General features: G+C 38.3%; 2 protein-coding genes across 2 annotated transcripts; one reads left to right on the plus strand and one right to left on the minus strand.

Annotated features, from left to right (window-relative positions):
* Window positions 1–369: 369 nt before the first annotated feature.
* Window positions 370–18,449, plus strand: LOC108612586 (uncharacterized). The gene is made up of 3 exons (XM_089466515.1): window positions 370–792; window positions 8,455–8,728; window positions 16,360–18,449. Exons 2-3 carry the CDS (start codon window positions 8,629–8,631, stop codon window positions 17,505–17,507), a joined length of 1,248 nt encoding a protein of 415 aa, XP_089322641.1. The 5' UTR covers window positions 370–792; window positions 8,455–8,628; the 3' UTR covers window positions 17,508–18,449.
* Window positions 8,507–11,210, minus strand: Gr77a (Gustatory receptor 77a). The gene is made up of 2 exons (XM_089466514.1): window positions 9,691–11,210; window positions 8,507–9,002 (listed from the first exon to the last, which is right to left on the minus strand). Exons 1-2 carry the CDS (start codon window positions 10,807–10,809, stop codon window positions 8,841–8,843), a joined length of 1,281 nt encoding a protein of 426 aa, XP_089322640.1. The 5' UTR covers window positions 10,810–11,210; the 3' UTR covers window positions 8,507–8,840.
* Window positions 18,450–19,637: the final 1,188 nt, after the last annotated feature.

Here is a 19,637-nt window from a genome sequence, read left to right on the forward strand (position 1 = left end):
GCGAAAGAGTGAAAGAGCGAACGAGTGGGGGAGTGGATGAGTGGAGGAGAGCGCAAAAACCGGCTCACAGTGGGCGATCAGCTGACGTTTGACTAAGCTGTGTTATTATTGTTTTCTACTCTGCTCTGCGTCGTCTGCGACGCAGCAAGAAGCTCGCTGCCGTTGACCTATGCAAAAAGCTTGACAGCAATTTTTGTGCGCTCAAAGCTTGAGGCGCAACCACTGTGCGCTGCCGCCACGCGATCATCACGTCGAGCGTCGAACGTTGAGAGCTGAGCATTGAGCGTCGAACAACGAAAGTCGAACGTCGAACGTCGAGCGTCGAGCAGAGGACGGGCAACTCGACGAGCTTAAAATTGTATGTCGCAAACTTGAACGGTTTAGTTACCGAGTGATAGCCAAAAGGGGCACGAGCACAAGAATTTTGGACCAGTCGGTGTCAGTGAGCGCTGTGATGTGATGTGAGACAGCAGAGAGATGCTCTAAGATCTACTACAGCAAACAAAATATAAAGAAACGTAACTAAATGTAATCTAGCAACTACACAAAATATAGAAAGTGCAGTGACGCGAGAGCGAAAAATAAAATAAAAGCGCGCAAGCAAAGAAAATAGTAATATTAATAAAAGAAGGTGTAATATAGAGGTGCAAAGTGAATAAACTGCACAGAGCCACAGAAGCCGTGAGCCGCAGCATGTGAAGTCGTCGGGCGCAGCAGCGGAGAAGCGAACATACAAAAGAAACGATATTTATGCTCTGAATATTGGGAGAGCTTACAAAATTTACGTGGCAGGTGTGTAGAGCGTTTCGTTACCTCTCTCTCTCCCTCTCTTTGACTCCGGCCCCCGCTACCACAGCCACATTCCACACAGATTGTGCACATAATCTATATAAGTATAAGTGTATAAGTGAGATGGCATTTTACGTTTGCGTCTAAATCATGGGCACAGTCGCCGCACAGTTAGCAAAGTGAAGGGCTCCCGCACCTTATAAATGTTGTGCTCTCTATGCACATATTATAGCCGATTATATAAGCCAACATTAGCTCTTTTTCTATTGATTCTCTAGTGCGCTGGGGCCTTGGATAGTAAGGCAGACGTATAAACACACACACACACACTCGCATGCAGAGAGACATAACTGTATGCTATTTAGATAAGATAGAGCATATCTAATAATATCACAGAAAATTAAATGAGCATAGCGCAGCGCATAACGTCACATAGTCACTGTGTGTATGTAGGTGTGTTTGTGTGTGATTGTGTATTAACAAAAACAAATAAGAAATAAGAAAAACTAAGCTAAAAGAAACAGAAATATGTTGTTTATATTATGGAGCTAAGGTTTCCAGTTCCGTTCCATTCCATTTCATTCATTTTGATTTGATTTTTGGTCGCCAACTATATTTAAACATTATTCATTGGCATTTCGCTAAATAATAAACAAATTATAAATAGGTAACTTAATAAATGTACAGTAAACGAGAAACTAAACAAACGCACACAAACATTCAATTGTACACCACAGAGAGAGGGAGAGAGAGAGACACACATATGAAAAACGCACACAAAACCAAAAGTTTTTAAATTTTTAGCTTAGCAGCAGCAGCGGTACGCATACATTCAAATGAAAATATGCTGCACAGCTGTGTATGTATGTATGTGTGTGTGTGTTTTTGTATTTTGTTTACACAAAATCAAGGTTAAAAGCGCAAAGCGACATGCGTAAAAGGTGGAAGCAAATAAATATATCGCTCAATAAACGAGCAATGATCGAATAATTGTATGTATCTTTGGGTGTGTGTATGCATGTGTGAGCTTGGGAGTGTGTACGTGCGTATGCTGTGGTCGCATTATCCGAAAGTACCAAAAATGAGCAATGGAACTCTATTAAAGCGTAAAGCGTGAACTAGTTGAGTGGAGTAGCAGCAACAGCAGCAGCAGCAGCAGCATCGCCATCGGCAGTGGCAGAGGCAGAGGTGGCGGCGGTTTTCATGGCTGCCAAGTAAGCTGAGCCGTCGCAGAAACCAGAGCAAATACAAAACAGAACAGCAAAAAATAACTGCAAAAACACCAACAACAAGAAAGTAAAGCTTACTCTCCGCGTAAGAGTCGAAGCTTTCATACTCTTTGCGCGGTAAATTCCTCTTCTTGTTCTTCTTATTTTTTGGCAGAGTAAAGGTCGAAAATAAAACTCTAACTGAGACATACATAAGTTGATATCAATTGAAAGTGTCAGCTAAGGTTTAAGCGCATATTAAATTGGCGATCGGCGCTTAATCCGATTATATTAATATGATTAATTATATAAATTCAAGATTTGCATTGCCCGCTGCCAATCAACGGCTGCTGTTCTGTTTTTGGAATTTTGGCAACCCTTCTCAAGTGATGATAAATGATCTTCAGACGTTCAGAGTCTGATAACAAATTATTATAAATATTTAAATTTTTAAATAAATTTCCCTCTTCGCTGAGATAATATCCCTGTGTTTGGGTCCTCTCTTGTTTCCGGCAAAAGCTTTAGATAACGCAAACAAAGGTTTTCTATATCTATATACATAAGTGTGTCTGTGTGTGTAGAGCTAATTAGCTTACCGTGCAATGTAAAAGATATTGCCCTGTTTTAACCTTTGGATGACATCAGACTGATATTTACATAGCGCTGCTGAGCTACTACTGGTATTAACGTCTTATATTTTTATCTATGGCAATTCACGCACAGCCATACATTCCTATCAACTCGGCTATCTTATTGATATAAGCAATCAGATAAGTCTCTTCTGGCTTACAATTCGCACTGCGCCGTTGCTGCAAAGTTGAAAGGAAAGCAATTATGCCCAGCTGCAAGTGTATGTATGTATGTATTTAGGGGCGATCGGATCCACACAGACCAAGGCAAAATGTCTAGAGCATAACCGATGAGCCGGCCAGCCCAGAGCCCAAAGCGCTGCCTATGTTTTGGCCCGGTTGCAATGCGTGCAAAAGAGATGACGAACTTAATTTGCTGCGGTAGCTATGGCAACAGTCGAGCCGCAGCAGCAGCAGCAGCAGCACACACACACAGATGCACACCCTCTTACCCAGCAGCTGCCACCCTCTCGCCTGCTCTTTCAAGTGGTGCTGCTGTTGCTGCCTTTGCTTTTGCTGCTGGCTCATCAAAAAAGCCAAAAGTTGTTGAACGTGAAATTATTGTACGCGAACACGAGTAAATACGCCAGCACACATGCACACACACACACTCACTCGCTCACACATACATATGTACACACACTTGCATAAGAGCGAAGACCGTCAACTTCGACGTCGCTGCTGCTGTTTTGCATGTGTAGCATCTCAAGATAAATAACAAAACAAAACAGCAACAGCAACAACAACAACAAAAGCACAAAAAAGAACAGCAACAACAACAGTTAAAAAGCGCAAAGCGAAGGCATGAAATAGATGCATCAGATTTCGCATTCAAGTGAAATTTATGGCAATCATAAAGCTCATCTTGCTTTCGAGGTAAAAACTTACTTACAAAAAAAAAAAAAAAAGAAAAAAGCAAAAAAGTAAATACGAAAAAAATGCTGCCAAAGTCTTGACTATGAAACGCCAAGTGTTGAAGCAGGCTGTTAGGAGAGGGTGGGTGGGCAGAGAGAGCGAAAGCCCGAGCGAGTGAGAGAGATAGAGATGGAGAGTAAGCGAGGGAACAGACGGCGCAAACAGCAGACGCAAGTACTTATCGCTGTCGGCTACAAAGCTCCATTATGCTCATAGATCGTTGTTGTTGTTGTTGTGGTTGTTTTTGTAGCTGTAGCAGTTGTTCCTGTTGTTGTTGTTAATTTTTAAGCAGACAACATAGCGCTCAAGACCTCAGAGCGAAACGAAGTGTACTACGTAGAGCTCAAGTGCTATCAAACCTTAGTCATCTACACAAATATGTTGAGAGAGTGAAAGAGAAAACAAGAGCGATAAAGAGAGACAACGAGCGAGAGAGAGAGAGAGAGACAAATAGGGGACAGTAAGAGAGGTCGAGAATGAAACACACACACAAATACAGATTACAGTTTCGCGTACCGTACATAAGTACACCTGGTGCAAACAGAAATATTAGCTGGAAATAAGTATGAGTAAATATGTGTCCATTAGATAGTTGGATGGAAAAGCAAAGCCCAAGCCCCAAAAGACAAAGAGTATGGGAAAAGGTGTATTGGATAAGAAAGTTTGCGGAGTGTTGCGAAGGAGAGAGAGGGGGGAAGGAGACAGAGAGCATGCAGTTGGGTTAAGAGAAAGCCAAGTTAAGCGCATAATTGAACTCTCATATAACAAAATTTGTCTACAATTTCCGCCACATTATGAAAAGTTTTCCCATTATATTTTCCGCCGAAAATTTAGCTGCAAATATTTTAGGCAAGTTTTGCTCAATTTAGCCAACAAACTGTATAAATCAAAATTGATTTGTTTCAGCTACATAAAACTACTACAAACTCTTGTTCATTCCAAGATATTTTATAATATTTCTTCTAAAAAGAATGTTGCTCCAAAATTTCCAAAAGTTTATAGAATAATGCCTTCTTTAATAAATCACAAAAAGGTTTGTTTAAACATAAATTAAAAGCTTTCAATTCAGCAGAGTTCGCTTTATGATTATTTTTTTTTTTTTTTTGGCAATATATTGTCCATGTAGTATTTAATAAATATAAAACTCAAACACAGAAAAAAGTTAAATCAAATTTGATTCTATATAAATGAAATAAAACGTTTCAGCTATTAAAGCTTGATTGAGTTCAACAGAGTTTGAATTAATTATTCCAATTTATTTTGGCAATTTATATTGTCAAGAAATTCTTGAAATATTTTAAAAAATCTAAAATTTAAAATATAAGTTTAAACAAATTTGTTTGATTAAAAATAATTCGAATTAGAAGTCTCAAAAATGTAGTATGAATATATCATTCACAAATCTGAATACATTTTGCAAGAAATGGAAAGATTTAAAAATCAGGAATGCTAATAATGTTCAGCTATAAAATTCTTACCTCACTGAATTCGCGTTTTCCATATAAATATAAAATAAACTAGCGAATTTCTGGAATACCGGCTATAATTTTTGGATATTGTAAACGAAAAATCCTTTTGAGTTAATTAAAAACTGTTTTATTCGTAGAACATGGGTTCAGCAGAGTTCGCTAAATTGTTTATGTTTAAACGTAAATTGTCTGGCGGAAAATGTGTAAACAATTCATTGATTATGCCAATTTGGAAAGAGAATATTTTTATCGAATTATGACTCTACGGCGCTGTTTATAGACCACATTTCAGGCAAATTGAACAGTCTATCGTCATACCCTTAACTCGATGCGGTAAACAAATATACTGAACGAGCCCGTCATGCATCACAATCGCAATTCTATACATAGTCATAATCTAAATCGAGTCATCAATTTCGTCAATATTTAGAGCTGATGCAAGCGGTGCATTGAATTGAAATAATAATAAAAAAAAAAAAGAATCGAACCGCAATGGGCATCCAGCTCAGAGACACTCGAATCCGGTGACCACAAAACAGACCGAAACCGATACAGATACCGATACCGATACCGACACCGACACCATCGAAACAATTTATTATACTTTTCTATGGGCAGCAGCATTTCATTCGCATTTCATTCACTGGCAGTCGGAAGTGTGCAATCGTCATTGTTGTTGATTAATTAACAATTCGATTAACTGCATGATTGATAGTTTTCAATTGTATTCACGCAGTTCTCATTCTCATACTCATTCCCATTCCCATTCTCTTGCTCACGCTCATGTAAAGCAAAAGTTTCAGCTAGACTTTTAAGGTAGCCTGCAGGTGGACTAGAATAGCTTTGTCACCTTCAAGTGGATTCATCAATTGTAGCAACTGTCAGTGTTTGTCCTTCAATCATTTGATTGAAAGCCTACCGAAACGCCTTTCTCTTTTTTCGCATAACAAGTGAATTCAAACTTGTTTACTCTCCTTAATGGGCTTTTCAGTTGAGGGAAGTGCATATGGGTTTTCTTTCATTATTTGAAGATTTTATTGAAAGCAATTGAATTGAAGGATGAGCCAAAGAGAGAGAAAAGCTACAACTCTCTAAATTTTCAATGAGCACAACTATTTCCATATTTTTCAATAGGTTGAAAACATTTCCATTTACAACTAGAAAGTGCATTTCAAAGAAGAAAAATTTCACACTTTTCTCTGACGTTCTTCAATTTTATCAGCATTTGAGTAAAAGCATTTAACACTAAATACTTACTCTATTCTCTATAGTCTACTCTTTACTATTCTCTATAGTCTACTCTTTACTAGAATACAAAGATAGCTCTCGAGAAAACATTTATCTCTAATCTTTCAACCTCTAGCCCCAGTTGCATTCGTTCGTTGCCCAATCATTTCAACAGTTGATTGAAAGCATTTGAATAGTCTGGTCTCTTCATTAAACGAGCATCTTTTACTGATTCACCCTCCTTCTCTACCTCTCTCTCTCTCTCTCTCTCTCTCACTCCCTCTCTCTGTCGCACACACAGACTCTTCTTCCCACTATCATCAATTGCATGGAGAAGTCTTTCAATCATTTTAGCATTTGATTGAATGCAGCATGAAAAGAAGATAACCCACGATTCGTTTGTCCGTCCGTTCGTCCGTTCGTCTGTCCATCTGTCCCGCCGTTCGTTTCATTCTGTTCACTTGATTGTGAGCCCCACGAAATGCCGCAGAGGCAACAAAATTAATGCGAGCCACAATCTCAACCTGAGACACTACCTGAAACTCGTCCCATGCCGCATGTGGCACGTTTATCAGCTTCTGCCTTGCCTTTGCTGCCACTTGGGGGCCCCCAAAAACACTTTTCAGTTTTCAGTTTTTGTTTTTGCGGCATCTCGAACGAGATACGCCAGTATCATGAGAGTGAAATGTGTGTGTGCCTGCGTGTGTGCGTGTGTGTGTGTGTATGTGTGTGTGTGTGTTTACCCAGTTGCTGGGTTTTGCTTTCGGGTTGCCTCCGGTCATTAAAACTATTCGCACAAATCCAAAAAAGGTTGCTATTTATAGCAGTGATACAACAGCCTCGTCTGCTGGACCGACCGCTTGTCCGCTCCTCTGCTCCCCCGCTCCTCCGCTCGATCGACCCGCCGGCCGGCCGGCCGTCCGCCTGTGACTTAGTAACGCTTCTCGGTGTGTTTACTGCCTTGTTTTGTACTGCAATTAAATTAAAATAAATAAAAACAGCACTAAACACTTATCAGCGGCAGGTCGAAAGACAAACACTCTGCCGGGCAGGAACTCAGAGCACTTTACATCAGATAGATGTTATATGCTATGACTATATATTGTCGTCAATTCCATGGGCAAAGTTTCAGTTCAACAATCCAATGCATGTTTATATAAGTTAGAAACGGAACTGAAGCATAAAGTTGGTACTCAGAGTGGGTTTCAAAGGCTATAAATTTAATATACATATATTATCAATTGTTTGTTATCAAAATCCAAATTTTTATGGTTGATTTAAAGCTTAAAGATTGAACGTAAAAGTTGCTGGCTTAAAAAAATATATAAAAAATATATTTATAATTAAATTACAATAACCCATGATCCTGAAAAGATTCCATTATATTTCTACAAATATTTCTACTGCTAACAGTGTTGAGCTCAAGTAAAGTTACAGAAAAGCAGAAATAGATATATGTATAGATAAATTAAAGGAAGATAGAAGATAAAGATATAGCTCGATATATAGGTAGATATATATAGAAGACATATATGTATATAGCATATAAGTATATATACAAAGATATACATATATATTTTAGGGCTTTTTACAAACAACATTTTTGTATACCTCCAAACTTTGTAAAATAAAAAGACATATTCAAATGCATTTTTGTTTTCAGTTAATGTGAATAAAAAATAAATAAATAAAATGTTTATATTTATGTTGGAGAGAAAGGTCTGATGTAAAAAATAGTTCAGCCTCGAGACTCTGAAGAAAGACGCGGTCCATAAACGTTTTTTGATCACTTGAAGAAAAAACTCAAGGCAAAAGCAGTTCACATTAAATATTTACACATTTTCATATTTTCAAATCAGCTTATAGATGCCCTGTATACAAATATATAATATAAAGACTACATATAGGGAAAAAGTGGATTAGTATAGAAATACATAATATATTGTATAATAGCCCACTACATACCCTAACTAAAATACTAGTTCAAGCCAAGCAGCAAATTATTACAGCTTAATTAAATCAACTACAAATTCCACTGTTCTCACTGAATAACCCAATCAAAGCGAAATATCCATCTTTGGTTAGGGTATTTCATCTATATTATATTTTTGTGCTCACTCTGTTGTCCATTTAAAGTGAATAAAACTACGGCGTAAACATTTTTTTCTTTTTTTGTATTTGACAATTAATTTTTTATTTCCTCTCCTTTCTTTTCAGATGAAATACAACGAAATTCAATTGGTTTTGATTTTGCAATAAAAACCAAACGTATATAAATATATATACATATACATACATACAGTTGATTCTCATACGGCGCGGCTTCAAGGCTAAATTGATTGAGTCGAGGATATCGGCAGAGCGCGAGCACATCATAAATCCATAGAGAAAATGCTGAAGCTGCACAAGTCCAGGTGCGAGCACCTGTTAATAACCATCAGCCTGCTAATCTATACCGGGAACCAGCTGAATGTCGTCAGCGCAACGACACGTAAGTCTGCCAAATATTTGCCTCAGGTTTAAATTGTACTCAGATGTATATATTTATCTCTATATGTAAATATGTCTCGATCTGTGCAAACATCATTATTTTTTCATTGCGGCTATCTGTTCATGATCTTATCAAATTGTATGAGTATTATTGTGTACATTATAATTGTTTGCACTATGCCAAATAAGAGGCTATTGTTCAGCTTGAAGAGACCGCAGGCCAACAGGTGGAAAACGCGTTCGTTCACCTGCAATTGTAATCCGTAGAGATGTAGCTGCAAAGAGCAGAATATGAAATTGATGTTTTATATATAAAGATACTTCATAAAGATGAAGTAGTAAGGGGCTTAGGTTATATATATGTATACATGTATTAAAACTGATCTATATAGATATGAATATATTTACAAGTACTCACATAGCTATAGCTATACATATATATCTACAGACAGGGTGATTACGTGTTTAAACTATTTGTAATGGTATATATAATATATCCATATGTACTTTATATTCCTTATCAAACTGCTCTATGAATCAGTAGAATATGCGCTTGTTCTATTATTAAGTATATGCTCATATTAAAGTAGCTGTATATATTTATATATATATAAGAATACTTATAATACATTTGTGTTTAGAAAAACACATTTGGCACACTTTTTTATATTTTCTTGAAAAATAATAAAAAAGTGTATTCAAGAAAAATTTGCGAATTTAATCGTTTAATATTATTATCTAACAAAATGTATTTCACTTAAATCGGACTGTTCGTTAATGAGATATATCTTTTTAAACCTAAAAAAAATCTCTAATATATATAATAAAAATTATAAAGAAATATGTGAAACAAATAAATGTTATATTATGAAAGCAGTGCATATATAATAATATATTTTCTATAATAGTTCAAAAGCCAATATTTTCTATACTATATATACATATTTTTGGAATTTTACCCACCGTTTGGCTAAGAGCCTTGCTGCAGTCTATGGGCACATCCTTCACGCCCGCACTGAATATGTAACGCGTTTTCCGAAAGATCTGCTGGAGTCGATGCGTGTGGCCAATGACTAGAGTGAGCTGGACGAAGACAGCTACATTGAAGACCGTCGCCTCGACATTCCATGGGGCAGGCTCATGAAATTTGCGCAGCCACCAGTTGCTGAAGGTCACAAAGTAGCTGAAAAAGGAATGCATAATGCTCTCGACGGCTACGAAAATCACAAATAGGACCAGCTGAACGTTGTGGAGCGAGCAGAGCCGCAGGCTGAGCCTCAGCAGCTGGCGATGCAGGCGCAGCAGACGCCACAGCTCCAGCGCGAGCCAGCGCTGCTGCGAGTCCAACAAGTGCTGGCGATGGGGCAGGCAGCGTGTAAACAAAGCCGCATGGCTGTGCACGGCATCGGCCAGCAGTTGAGCCAGAAGGAGATTGCAATGATGCGACAGATGGCTAATTAGCAGCAGAGCCAGCAAATAGAGTGCCAAGCTCAGCTGGAGACAGAGCTGGCAGACGTAGACGAAGAGCACGGCGCAGAAAAACAGGGAGCTGCGATGGGCCTCGACATCGAAGCGCAGCAGGAACACGGTGTAGCTGCAGGAGCAGGCTATGGAGACGGCCAGGGCGTAAATTGTCAAATGGTCACGCGTGTGCAGCCGGTGGGCGGAGCTCTGCAGCCGGGACGTGTGCAGCAGCATGAACAGCTGGCGGCAACACCAAAGCAGCTTATTTGCCAAGGCGATAAGGCGACACTGACGGCTCGTGTGCCGGTAGAGCGTGAGCACAGCTGAGCCCAGCAGCAGCGCATATCGATGGCAGCCGACCATGAGCAGCAAGTGATTCTGGCGCAGGAAATCCATGCGTGTGATCACCATCCACATGGCAACCGGAGAGAAGCCGAGCACAAACAACAACACCAGACAGCCATGCAGGCGCCAATAGCACTCGCACTTGGCAGGCGCCACGCCCACGCCCACACGTCCGCTGAGCATCTGCCAGGAGGCGGCAGTCAGGCCCAAGAGCTGGCTCAGCAGGTGCAAAACACGCAGCGTGCCACTCGTTAGCAATTGCAGCAGCAACATAACTACGAACACTAAACGCCACAAACTGAATCGAGCTACTCGGACTAACTGCTGCTGCTGCTGCTGCTGCTACTCCTGCTGTTGCTGCTGCTTTTGTGCTCCTGCTGTCAAGCTATGCGTTGTCATAATTGAATCACGATTATCTGGCCATGGCTATTAGCCTGATTGAATTCCACTTAGCCCAGGCGTTGCCTTCACTCAGCCAGAGCCGGAGCCAGAGCCAGCACAGCGCAACGAGCAACCACGAGGCGGCCCTGAAACAAAAGGATTCTATGAAATATCAAACAAGAAACAAGTTTCAACTGCAAACAGATCGAAGATTAAATGCTCTTTGAGGGCATTTCCATTATAGGGAAAAATATTAGAGTCAGCTTAAGCTGATGTCTTGTAGAAGATAGTGAGGCTTGATTTAGTCTGTAGAATTATATTTATAGATACTTATATATATTATTTATATATATCACATTATTTCTGTCAAAACTGTAATACCTTCACTTAGTGCATATAAAAGGGTGAAAAATCAGCTCAGCAGCTTGGTTAACTCCTTTGTGTAATGAGACTCGCAACCTTGACTAAACCTTGTTAAAGCGGCGATAATTAAAGATAAACCAAATAATAAATACATAAATATTTATGTTAGCCTAAGAATTAAGCTTATAGAGCAAAAGGAAATGAGAACAATGAATGGGATTGTAAGCAAAATATGAGTAATATGAGAACAATAGTTTATGGAGTTTTGAAATGCGCGATTATCGCGCAATGAAAAACGAAAGAGGGGCAGAGAAAAGAAAGGGAGAGAGGGAGAAGGAAGGAGGGAGAAAGAGAGGAAGAGAGAAAGAAAGAAAGAGTGATAAAAGTTTACATATTCTATACGAGAGGCAAGAATTGGGAATATATTTAGATGAATAATACTTATGTAAGAGCTTTAATTTAGAAGGACTCGAAATAGGAGATATATTATACGCAAGTTCTTTAAAAACGATTCCATATATAATAACATTTTCTTGATTTAAATTGTATAAATCTTTTAAGTAATTTAAATACCTTAAACATTTGTAAAATTAAATTTAAAAATTAAAATTATTTAATAAGCATGATACTACATTTTTAAATGAAATTTTCCATTTAAGAATAATTTGTTGCTATCTTCAGCTAGTCTCGCATCAACTTTCTATACATATGCATATATCCACAGTAGTTTTCGTAAGTCTTATCTTTGCTGTGAATGCTTCAAAGCAAAATCTGCGATTTCTTAAGAACTCTTGATGCCGTCAGTCATCTAGATTAGCCTAATCTGACAGAGCTTGGCGCAACTTTCCGCTGATTACATGCCAATCCAGAAATTCTCAGGTATGCTGAGCATTAAGCTACCAGGCTTTCAGCTGTCTGCGAAGGCATGCTTTCTCATTTCATTTCATTTCGTTTATTTTCTTTTCATTTCTTTTCTTTTTAAATCGTGAGTCCAATCAGTGTCAAAAGATAAACTAACAATTTAAATTTGTGCCACAGTTCGGCGGTTCGGGGTTCGGTACGGTTTGGCTTCGCTTGGTTTGGCTTGTTTTGGCTTGGTTTGGTTTGGTTTGGTTCGGTCTGGAATCCGGGGTCTGAAGTGACTTTTGTGGGTGAAAAATGTGCCCCTTAGCAAAACTACAAAACGTTGTCGTTCTCTGCGTTTGTCGTTGTGTTATTAAAAAAGTTTTCGCTTTAAAGAGTTTTCCCCCCTTTTTCTTTTTCATGCAACATAAAATGCAAAACACTCGAGTTGTATATGTACTTTAGCCTTTATGGTAAACTTTCCACGCTGTTTATAAGTTTTTGCAGAGAGCGAACAAAAGCAACAACAACAAAAAGGGGAGCAACAAAAAAAAATTGTTTAAAAAAATGTTGGAGAAACGGAAAAAAAAATACAACAAAAAATATGTCCATGTTGCAGCAACTTTCTGTGTGCTTTGTCCTGTTATTGCCCTCACTTCCTCTCTTCCACTCCAGTCGCCTCACTCTGCAGCCCTCATTGCCCTCCCCCTCCCCATCTCTCTCTCTCTCACTGTCACTACTGCTCTCTGCCCTACCCTCTATAGTCGTCGAGTGTGCGGTTTTTATCTTGGTTATATGACTGCGCTGAGTCCTGTCTCGACTTGGATTGGCCTGGCTTGGCGTGGTTTAGCCTGCTCCTGTGCAGCTCCTCGGCTGTTTGACTGCCTGACTGCCTGACTGAATGGCTGGATGACTAGTTGACTGTCTGACTAGTTAGTCTGACAGTTGTTTGGCATTGCAGTCTCACACTCTGACTGCTAATTCATTCACATTTTACGCTGTTTCGCTTAGCAGCGCCATTGAAACTGTATTTTGTGTCCAATATGGCCTGCTTGAGATACCCTGTAAATATGAAGAGTGCTTGAACAGGGGGTTTATGAAGCCTGCATTTGGAATGAGCTCAAATCGGATGGAAATAGTCTGTCAGTATATATGCAATATGCTCTGCTTGAGATACCCTGTAATATATGCATTTGTGTTGTTTCATTAACTCGAATCGAAATAATTCGATAAACATCTGTATATTTGTATGTATGAATAGCTTGTAACTGATAAAGATATTTCCCCAATCTTAAACCTATTAAAAATAGTTTACTCTGTATATTATAGCCTTATTTTTACACACCCTTCTTCTGCTTCAACTTGACATCCATTAGTCGAGCATGGCCCAATACAAAACTATTCCAAACTATCTATGTATATGTATATGTGTGTACGTGCAGCACACAAAAACTTCTAAAACCAAAGTGCTATTTCCCCTTAAACCCCCCACCCGCCCACGCCCCTGCCCCAGTCTTGGCCGGCTGGCGCTTCACTTCAAAGTCAAATCGCGCACTCAATACAAAATGTGAGAGCGGTGAACAAGTGTCCCAACTGTCTAAGCTGGACCCGCTGATAAGACCCGACGACAGCAAACCGACAAAATCTAAAAAGTTAACAAAAAAACAGAAAAAAAGAAGATGAAAATGAAGATGAAGAAGAAGAAATTAGGAGAAAAAAAATCTTTAATTAAATAAAGTGTAAGAAAGTTGTTGAAGGCCACTCAAAGAGAGAGTGGGTAAGAGAAAGGGAAGGGGGGGAGCTGAAGAGAAGTTCAGTGAATTTTCCGCTGTACATCAAACGTAGTGCCAGCAAGGAGAGAGGGGGGAGCGGGATAGTGACTCCGTGGCTCCTAATTTGTGCAAGCTTTGTGAAGCTTTCCACTTGCGCGCAAATCAAGTCGATTTTTATATAAGATATTTACTTTTGAATTGGCTATAGGGCAAAGTTCATTGTTTTCAGCGTGAAAAACTTGCAGGAAACAAAGAGCAGAAACTGAAAAAAAAAAATAAATAAATAAAAAAAAAAAATAAAAATAAAATAAAAAAAAAATAATCAAAATAAAAAGAAAAGAAAATTTTAAGAACAGCAGTAAAAAAGTGAAAAGTTAAATGGAATTCCCATTATATGGGCGAGTGAAAATGACAAATTAACTTGAGCTCAAAGGAAGCCGCAAAGTTTCGCAGCTGCCAAACCCAATTGGCAAACAAAAGTGCGGCTGAGTGTAAAGGTAAACGCGAGACTTTAGTGAAAGGTTGCCAAAGGGTACATAAGCAACCAGCACACACACACACATCTACAGGAGACAAGAGATAGTAGAGAGAGAAAGAGAGAGAGAGGGAGAGAGAGGGAGCAGCCACAGACATTGTCGATTCAATTAGAGATAACGCGACACGAAGAAAGCTGCGAATTTCTTGTTAACTTATAATTATATATGCACATTGAATTTGCAGTCTAGTGTAAAAATGTATAACCTGAAGAAAAAGGATGTCAATAGAGCTGTGTATCTTATCAGTTAATGTGTGTGTGTGTGTGTGTGCGTACCTTTTGTATAAGCGTTTTCCGGTGAATGAACTTAAATTGGGCTAAAATACACAGAGTGCGCAAAAAGGTCTTTAAATAGAGGCAAATGCGGCTACAGAGGACAGACTCTTGTGATGAATAGAAAAAAGTGGAAAATATAATAACAAAGTCTATACAAAGTCTTGAAATGTAATAATAGAAAGATATAGGAAAAGAAGGAGAGGGAGAAAGGGACAGAATTAATTTCTAATTAATTCAGTCTTACGATGTGGCCAGATTTTCTGCTCTTCAGATTTTCTGTTGTGAGTAAGATTTTTAACATATAATTATTATACCAATATAATTTATTATAATGATAAATATCATATTTATTCTCCCATATATTAACTGAAACTTATTTACTTAGGATTTAGTCAGTGCTTTACTAAGAGGTGTCTTTCTCACAAACTGATAATGAGCGCCCTTACACTATGATGATTACTCTAACATAATCTATTTATATAATGATGATTAGCATAAATATTATTAGCATAGAACTCATTATCCTATGATTATAAATAATACTATAATTAATATTAAATAATTATTTTAATGTTATTTATTTATATGTATTGTTGAACAATTTCTTAAAATAACAATTAAGTTAAGAATATCATTATAATTATCAACTATTTAAATATTTGCTCCACACACAAAAAAATGATGGATGTGACTTCACAGCAGATGATCAGGAATACGACTGAAGTCGTATAGCAACTGGCTCGCCTTTATATCCGAATTCCTAGTCTAGTTTGAGCTCGGGGTCGAGCTCGAACTCTAGAGTCGAGTCTGAACTTGTTGCACCACTCGATCATTTAGAGAGAGATTAGAGTAGTTTCTACTGTGTCAAGCATAAGCTAAGCGTGCTCTTAAATACCAGAACAAATAGAGTGCAGCCCTAATATATATTTATATATTATGAAAACTGCCACGCCTTCTGCTGCCTTTGTAACAGGCTTCAATATCAACTAAAACTAAAATTTTGATTTTGAACATAAATATGAAATTCATATTATTATATTAGATAGATAATATTTGATATTTGCTCTGTGTATAGAACATCTCGAAAAATCCTTATATAATCCTTAGCTAATTTATCAAGCATTTCTCTTAAGAATTTGCTTATTATTGAAGCAAAACCTTGCTCAGTATTAGTTTTTCTGGACTTGCTTAGCTCTTCCTAAACCAATTCTGACCATTCTCCATTTATTTATTAGACGTTGGAGTTTATAACTTAAAATGAAACAATGCCTACTGGGTCCTTCGGTTCATATGTATATATAAGTATAACTCTATAATACCTCTGTTTATACGACTATACCCCTATATATATCTCCATAGAAATCGCTTTAATAAATTAACTCGACTACTATTACTTAAAGCACTTTCAGCCTCTATTTAATACATAAAGCTCTGCGCCCGTATACGGGCATAACGTTTTTAAGGATTTAAGCATGTTTCGTGTAAAGTCTCATTCGCGGAATACGTGAACAGCTTTTATTTATTGCATCAGTCATGCCATGTCCATCGATTTATTTAAAAAAGAAAATACGTGATTTTGTCAACGGCTCATAAAAAAGTTCGCTCAATATTTATTTGAATTTCTTTCTTTTTTTTTTTTTGTATTTTTTACAGAGATGGACTGGAGGCCCATACCGCAGCTCTGTGATCCCATACAATGTCCGGCTGATGCGGACATGGAGTGCCCGGAGGACAGCGCTATACGGGAGATGCGCGAGATAAGCGCCGTGAATCTGTTGAGCTCGAATGCGGTCGGCGGCAGCCCCAGCGGGGCAATGGAGACAACGGAGCGCAGTGTCTACAACAGCAGCCAGGTGCCGGACGAGCTGTTCGCCCTCTGTTGTCTGTCCAAGAAGTGCATGTGCAAGACGTGCTACAACATACCCGGCTGCAACACGGAGGAGGGCGAGGTTGTGGTCGAGCTGCAGCCGGAGGATATGAACACGCCGGGCCACTGCTGTGGCAAGTACGAATGCAAGCCGGAGCCCAACTGTTCGGACGTGCGAAACACGAACTATTACTGGCTGCAGAGCTGCCAGCGCTGTCTGTGCAACTCCGGGGCGCGCATTTGCCAGCAGAGCTGTGACGAGGGCAAGAATGCCATCTGCGAGTCAAAGAACCTGAACATGTACTTCAAGGACGGCGACAGCTGGAAGGACGGCTGCTATCAGTGCGAGTGCGTAAAGGGCGAACAGAAGTGCGTGATACCGCTCTGTGCCCATGTCAATTGCCCCAGCGAGCGTCAGGTGATGATCAAGGACCACTGCTGTCCCGTCTGCTGGCCCAAGGGTGCGCCCATGCCCCACGAGAAGCCCAGCAACTATGACGACGGCTATGGCTACGACCACGAGGAGCCAGCACAGCCAGAAACAGATACCGATTCCGATGCCGATGCCGACACTGACACAGAAGCTGAAACTGAAACTGAAACTGAATTGCCTGTGGTGCCGCTGGCAGATGAGATTATCGTCAGCAGCACCACCACAACCACCAGCAGCAGCACCGCCAGTCGTCCGAGCGCCACACCAAATGCTGAACTAATCGACTTTCCCCGGGTGGACGCCTCAGCTCCGCCCTGCCAGCCGCCCGACTTTCCCAAAGTTGTGGAGGTCGTGCAACGGGATAATTTGCCCAACAATGTTAAGCACATTGCAATTGTAGTGCTCACCCTCATATCATTGTCCGAGTACTTGTATATAAGGCGTCTGCTGGCCAAACAGCGTTCCTACAGGCCCGTCTCCAACTTTGATGACAAGGTCTAGAAAGCGAAAGAGTAGAAGAAGCAGAATAAAGCAAAGCAAAACATGAAATAGAGAAAGGGAAAGAGAAACAATTCAAATGCAACTTTTCATAGCAAGCAAAAACTATTAACTAGAAATTTTGTTTTTTTTTTAATACTATTATTATTATTTGATTACCATAGATATATATCTATATATTTTGTTGTTTTGGTATCTAAAAGATCTCATTTTAATTTCACCCTCACTTCCATGCAGACATACGCCGACGCAAAAGCAAAGTATTCTTATGAAATTACGCGCAAACAAAAGTTACTATAAAATCGAAAACACCTAACAAGAAATTGTAAATTGAAGTTATAAAATTTATATATATATATAAAGCATATAGAAAGTAAACAAGACGAAGGAACTTGTTGTATATATGTATGTATGTACATCGAATTGGATGGATAGTATTAAGCACACCAATGTTTTATTATTATAATGCACGAACTAAAATGCCAAAACATATTTAAAGCAAAACAAAAATATATATATATATATATAAAACAACAACAAGTTGGAAACTAAACTCAAAATGATTCACAAACAATCGAAAAACTAAAACTAAATGAAAAGCAAAATGAAATATCCGTTCGTTAAACGTTAGACGAATTAAGTTAGCAGCTAAGCTAGAATATCTATGTGATATTTGTTAATAAGTTTATGTTATAAACAAATGCTATAAAGAAAAACCATAAAAAAAAAAAATAATAATAATAATAAGAAGAAGAGCAGGCAAGCTATCAAAAGTATTGCAAATGTATCAATCAATGTTTACATATGTATATATATAGATATATATGTATGTACAGCTGCTGATCGTTGCCGTTAATGTAGTACCATACCATACCATAATTATTATCTTTAAAGTCGAAATAAAAAATAAAAACAATCCGAATCAGCAATTGCGAATCATGCCAATCCACATTGAACTTCTTATTGCAACGCCCGCGTCCATCCTGAGCTGAATCACTTTATGGCCAATTTCTGTGGGTTCATTGATACGTGAATTCAACATTTGCATTCGCAGTCGAAAACGCATTCGAATTCGAATTCGTGTGCGGCTTGTATATGGTAAGTAAACAAGCAGGAATTGCATTAATCAATCAATAACAAACAATACAATGCAAGCAATAATTAGCATCGAGTGTGTGCACTCAGCGTGCATAATGTGTCTTGCCTCCCACTCCTTCTCCCTCTCTCTCTTGCTCTCTCTCTCTGTCTCTTTGACTACCCGCTTGGACGTAAGTATTGCATTTGCCCCTTAAAATGTATTTTATAAATAATTAAATTTTCATTTATTTCATTTCATTTTATACAGCGGTTTGCGGGATTTTTGCGTACAGCTCCAAGAAATTTCAATTATGCAATGAAGATTTTCATTTAATTGGAGTTTTGCATGGATATGCAGACAGTAGACTTGTATGGAGATATGCATATACAATTTAAATTATTTATTATATTTTACTATATACATATATTTACTCCCTAAAATTGAGGTATTCATCTTTTAAATTTGTAGAGCTAAGAATGTCTAAAGTAATTCCTTTCTCTGTTTTCATAACACTTAGTTTACAGTTTTACTATAGTAATGCTAATCAGATTGGTGATGAGTTTCAAGACTATTTTGATTGAGCTGTGGCCCCATAATTAAATGAAACTCTCGTTAATAAACCTTTACTACATTTTTCAATAGCTTAGTTAGAATCTGCTAAGATCAATAAAAGTTTTGACTGACTGCCTCTAATGTCTTCATCTTCATTCTGATTAAGAATAATTTTAAACAAAATCAGTTAACATAGCATAGTTAAGATCTACAGGGATTAAGCATAACATATTGTCTAGGATTTGAAAAATGATTTCTTCAAATTTTTAAAACTAAGAAGAAAAATGAACAAATTCGGAAAACTTGAAAAGCTAAATATATAAGATTCTCTAAGCAACGCTAGGGGAATACGTCACTATTACTTATATTTCCCAGAGACTATGAAAACTTATCCATATACATTCAGCTTATCCATGAAAATGATTCTCTGCTCCTCTTATATTTTCTCTTCCCAATACTTACAGCATTTCCTGAATATCATATCTTACACAAATTCTTAAAGT

Source organism: Drosophila arizonae, chromosome 4, assembly GCF_054131065.1.
Source record: "Drosophila arizonae isolate 15081-1271.41 chromosome 4, UAZ_ARI_1.0, whole genome shotgun sequence".
In the NCBI taxonomy this organism is placed as follows: Eukaryota; Metazoa; Arthropoda; class Insecta; order Diptera; family Drosophilidae; genus Drosophila; species Drosophila arizonae.